This window comes from Sinocyclocheilus anshuiensis, unplaced genomic scaffold, assembly GCF_001515605.1.
Source record: "Sinocyclocheilus anshuiensis isolate Anshui unplaced genomic scaffold, SAMN03320099.WGS_v1.1 scaffold537, whole genome shotgun sequence".
Classification (NCBI taxonomy): domain Eukaryota; kingdom Metazoa; phylum Chordata; class Actinopteri; order Cypriniformes; family Cyprinidae; genus Sinocyclocheilus; species Sinocyclocheilus anshuiensis.
Window position 1 is genome coordinate 489106 of NW_015539854.1, and position 5208 is coordinate 494313.

The 5208-nt window shown below is 38.7% G+C and overlaps 1 protein-coding gene across 1 annotated transcript in view; it reads right to left on the reverse strand.

Moving 5' to 3' along the window:
- The window catches only part of LOC107684757 (RUN domain-containing protein 3A-like), a 21317-nt gene that overhangs the window by 5965 nt on the left and 10144 nt on the right, over nt 1–5208 (reverse strand). Inside the window, exons 10-11 of the mRNA XM_016481114.1 lie at nt 830–943; nt 577–671 (exon numbers count right to left, since the gene is read on the reverse strand). Coding sequence (XP_016336600.1) covers nt 577–671; nt 830–943 — 209 coding nt within the window. The remainder of the gene's footprint in view (nt 1–576; nt 672–829; nt 944–5208) is intronic.

The following is a 5208-nucleotide window of genomic DNA, read 5'->3' on the forward strand; positions in this document are numbered from 1 at the left end:
AGTTTGATTATGTTCCATTGATGTCACCTGTGTTCCCCTGATTGCCCTGTGTTTAAAAGTCCTAGTCTGTTCAGTTTATGTTTGTCAGGTCTACTCGTTCTCTACGTGTGTTGGCTCAAGCTCCTATTATGGATTATCGCCTGTGTTTCATTAAAACACTGTTAAATGTTTCCTTGTGTCTCCAGCGTGTTCCCTCAGCAGCGTAACGTGATTTTATATATATATATATATATATATTACTATAATGAGTAACCAATCTATTATCAATGTCAAACGATTATCAACCATTCCATACAAACGTGTCACTAAACAGAATGTAAACACAATATGGTCTGTCATTCTCCTCCTGTCTAAGTAATTCCTTCCAGAATAAGATGTAAAGAGGACCACACCTCATGCTGATAGTCAAAAGTCTGTCAACGTTAAGACTTTTGGGCAAACTTCAAAATGCTTCAAAAACCTGCTTAACCATCTAACAGCTAGTAGCTCAATTGATCAACCACCAACTAGACAGCTAAGTCAAAACAAAGCTACAGTACCACATTAAACTTGTTGTAGGTGGATTTTAAGGTGTACCTGCTGTGCACCAGGCTTTTCCATTCTGTTTCGTTTCCATCCTCTGAGAATCTGTGGTTAGGCTTATATGTGGCTCCGGGCTGGGGAAACTACCCCTAAAAGACAACAACAGACCCAAAGGCATAAGTGTATTTTGCAGTTGAATTTGTGTCACATTCTAGATGCAACACAAACTTAAAAAAGCCAGTTGTTGGGCTAATGCCTGGGATTTTGAGTAAACTGTTGGCCCACATAAAAGAGAGCCTCTCATCACCTGTAGTACAGTTTCCTGTCCTCCTGGTTGTTGTAGTTTTGTGGCCATTGGTTAACAAGAGGGATTGGCAAATCCTTAGAGAGTGGATGTGATTCGCCTGGAATCAGACTTGTCCTGTGAGACAAAAACATGATATGGTCTTAGTGGGTAAGTGTGTGTCACAGATTCTTCGATACTGTATGTGCCACAGTTTTTAGCAGCCATTACTATTAAAAATAGCAATACTTTGAAATGAATAAGAGATTATCACTAGAATGTTCTAAATGCAAAATAACCTGAAACTGTTACTTTAAAGAGCTATTTCTACATGATTTAACCAATATGAAGTAGTTTTAGTGGACTTAGTTCATTTAGATTTTACCTTTTTTGTTACCATTTTTTTCAGTGTATTTACTCTTATTTTATTACAAGTATGGCATTACATCATCCTTAAATAATTGAAATACTTTAAAAATAAATATTTAAAAGAAACCATGTTTTTAGTTTACATTTAGTCATTTAGCAGACGCTTTTATCCAAAGTGACTTACAAATGAGGACAATGTAAGCAATCAAAATCAACAAAAGAGCAATGATATACAAGTGCTATAAGCAAGGGTTTTTTAAATAATATAATAAATAAAAAGAAAACAGGTAGAATAGAAAAAGAATAGAGCAATCTAGTGTTAGTTTTGTTAATTAAATGAAAAGAAAACAGATAGAATACAAAAAGATTAGAAAGCAAGTGTTAGTTTTGTTTTTTGTTTTTAGAAAACAAGCAGCAAACGAATAGAGTGCAAGTCTAAAAGGGACAGTGCTTTTTTTTAAAGAATAGAATTAGAATAGAGAGTGCTAGAGTTAGAGGGTCAAATAAGGATGGAAGAGATGTGTTTTTAGCCGATTCTTGAAGATGGCTAAGGACTCAGCTGCTCGGATTGAATTGGGCAGGTCATTCCACCAGGAGGGAACATTTAATTTAAATGTCAGTGAAAGTGATTTTGTGCCTCTTTGGGATGGCACAATAAAGCGACGTTCACTTGCAGAACGCAAGCTTCTAGAGGGCACATAAGTCTGAAGTAATGAATTTAGGTAAAGGGGTGCAGAGCCAGTGGTGGTTTTGTAGGCAAACATCAATGCCTTGAATTTTATGTGAGCAACTATTGGTAGCCAGTGCAAATTGATAAACAGAGGTGTGACGTGCATTCTTTTTGGCTCATTAAAAATTAATCTTGCTGCCGCATTCTGGATTAATTGTAGAGGTTTGATAGAAGTGGCTGGAAGACCTGCCGAGAGAGCATTGCAATAGTCCAGCCTGGACAGAACAAGAGCTTGAACAAGGAGTTGTGAAGCATGGAGGTAAGGAGGAAGAGGACAAAGGAGCGAGGAAAATGTTTTAAAGAGCATGCGACAGTTTATGGTAGTAGTTTAGCAGTGGAGGAAGAGAGGAGTGACTGATACACATTAAGGTCAGTAGGATTTTTGGATTTATTTAGCTTCGAATGACTAATAATAGAATTATTATTATTATTAATAATAATAATAGTAAACGTGATCAGATATTTATATTAAAAAATAAGGAAATATCAAAGTTTTCTGTCATTCTGGATGTGCTCTTTCTAAACTTATTCTGAATTCAGCAAGGTTCTGGTGAGATTTATAGTAGTAGTAAAATTTAATGACAGAATTATGAAACTTAAACAGTCACATAAATAGTAAAGAAATTTTGATCACATTTTAGTTTGGGGACCAATTCTCACTATTAACTATGACTTTTGCCTCAATAAACTCCTAATCTGCAGCATATTAATAGTAAGGTAGTTGTTACGTTTAGGTATGGGGTAGGGATATGGTCATGTAGAATAACACATTAATATGTGCATTATAAGTACTCAAAAACAGCCAATATGCTAGTAATATGCATGCTAATAAGCAACTAGTCAATAGTGAGAATTGGTCCTTAAAGGGGACATCGGATGAAAAATTCACTTTGAACTTAAATGTGTCTTGGCGGTGTGTGTACACAACCACCCTATAATGATAAAAATCCACCCAGTGCTTTTTTTTTAAATCCCCACAAATCATAAGCACTTTCTCAGAGCAAGCCGTTCACAGATTCTGGGCAAATTGACGTCACTTTGCACAGGCCCCTCCCACGACTGTTGTTGGACACTGCCATTTTAGCATAGACCCGCCCTGAGCAATTGAGGTGTTTTGTTGTTGGATGTAATAATGAACATAGCAGTCGTCATTTACTCCTGACCAGAGTATGTGAGCGGAGCGGAGCGCGGAGTGGAGCAGTGTGATTTTTGAATGGAGGGAGGAGCGGATTTTTAAAAAGTCGGCGCGTCGTGGTTTTCACTCGCTCCAAGAGCGCTCCACCACCGCTCCATCACGAGTACAACTCATACCAACGGCCCGTAATATAACTGCATATTTAGCAAGAATTCAAATGTTAAACATAGCCTATTTAGCTAGCTTGATAGAGATGGATCACTAAAATCAGAAAGATGGTGAAGACTAGGATGACGGCAATGGACTTGAGCGGGTAGTTAAAGTTCTCAAGGAATTTGTTTGTTCCTTTTACATACTGAATATTTTCAGGTGAAAGCATGATTTAAACAGGTACAACACTTATTCACACGCAATCGCTCTCTCAATAATGCATTCAAACAAATGTAATCTTACAGTGCTACTTCATCTGTTTCTAATTTCGAATATGTAAGAAATGCAGCAATCCGTAGGTAAAATAACTGACGAAAACGTACTGTTATTTTCATCACAAACATTTGCACTGCAAAAAGCAGCAATTATACCTTTTAATGCTGACAACCATGTTATTAGCTTGGCATGTGGTAGGAAAAACGTTTGCACACTAGTGTTCCAATAAGCCACTTTGAAACTCTCCTGTTATTTTATTTATTTTATTTTTTTATTTTAATATACGTTTATGAACAGAACTGTGATATTTCAAACATACTGAAATACTTAAGCCGCGGAGCGAAGGCGGAGCGGTGTTTCTGATATCAGGGAGCGAGGAGTGGGAAATGGTGAACCCGGAGCGGAGTGATTATTAAATGCTCGGAGAGCGGAGGGGAAAATGTTGCCACTCCACTCCGCTCACAAACTCTGCTCCTGACATCTGAGCCGCTGAAGACTCAGAGGATTACTTTTGTTTTTGAAGGGAATGCGCCCCCCGATCTGCCTAAATGCGTTTATGTTTTCATGAATCATTTTACACTAGACTGCTTTGTAAACGAGTGTCAGTACAAAGCAGGTTTGCTAAAAATTTGTTCCTGAAGGATGGATCGGTACCAGCAGTTTGTGATCCAGCTTCACCTCCAGAAGAAGTGAGTATAAGTTTTTTTTATGAATCTTTGCAAATCGCCTTTCTTAATAATGTGCTAGTTGGCAAGTTCCACGACGAATGTGGCTAAAGTTAAAGGTTGTGTATGCATTTTTTCAAAAACGCTTTAGAAAACTGAGTCGGGCCGAGTAGCAAAACAAACTTGTAGCCAATCAGCAGTAAGGGGCGTGTCTACTCATGATGCAGAGGAGAGAGCGCTCAGTGCACAGGACGGACATTAGCCGAGCCGAGCGACAGAAAGATAGAGATGGCGGATAAAAACAAAAGAGGAAAACGTCTGCGGAACAAAAGAAGGCTTATGATAAGGCAAGAAGTAGGACCCGTGTAAATATCGGATCAGCTTTCCAGCGCTGGAGAGAACTCAAGGAGCGGAAGGCCTGCGATCGGACGCCGAGGTTGCTTTGTTTCTTCTAGATAGGTGAGTAACACCGTGTTTACACCGGATGCGACAGATGTCGCGCTGCGCCACAACAGCTAAAGTCTGTCTACACTGGACGCGATAAAGCGACCGTTGAAAATCATTTGAAATTTGTGTCAATACGTCATAAATAGAACACAGCAGCAGGTTTCTGTCGGGGATTTGTCGTGTCGCGCCGCGCCGCGCCCAGTGTAGACAGCATCACTGATTATACTGAGTTCTATAGTATTTTGTCGCGCCGCTCGCGTCCAGTGTAGACACGTGTAACATTGGTTTTGCTTTGTTTCACAGAACTAATCGTTGCCCGAGTTGCGTACGTATGTGTGGGGCGGAGCTATCAAAATAGGGGCGACTCAGAGAACATTATGTCATCATTTCTGTTTAGAACCTTCTCAATATAATTCATAACCGCACGTTTATAATGAAAAATGCATTAAGGTGATTGTCTTATTACAAACTGAGTACGTTTTCTGTAAAGATAACATGGTAACACTACCTTTGTAGAGGGTTTATAAAGGTGTTTGTTAAAGTGCCCCTATTATGGATTTTTGAAAATTAGTGAATGAAAACATCCTGCAAAGTTTTAAATCTGAAAGTGCACCGTGTATAAAGTTATTGT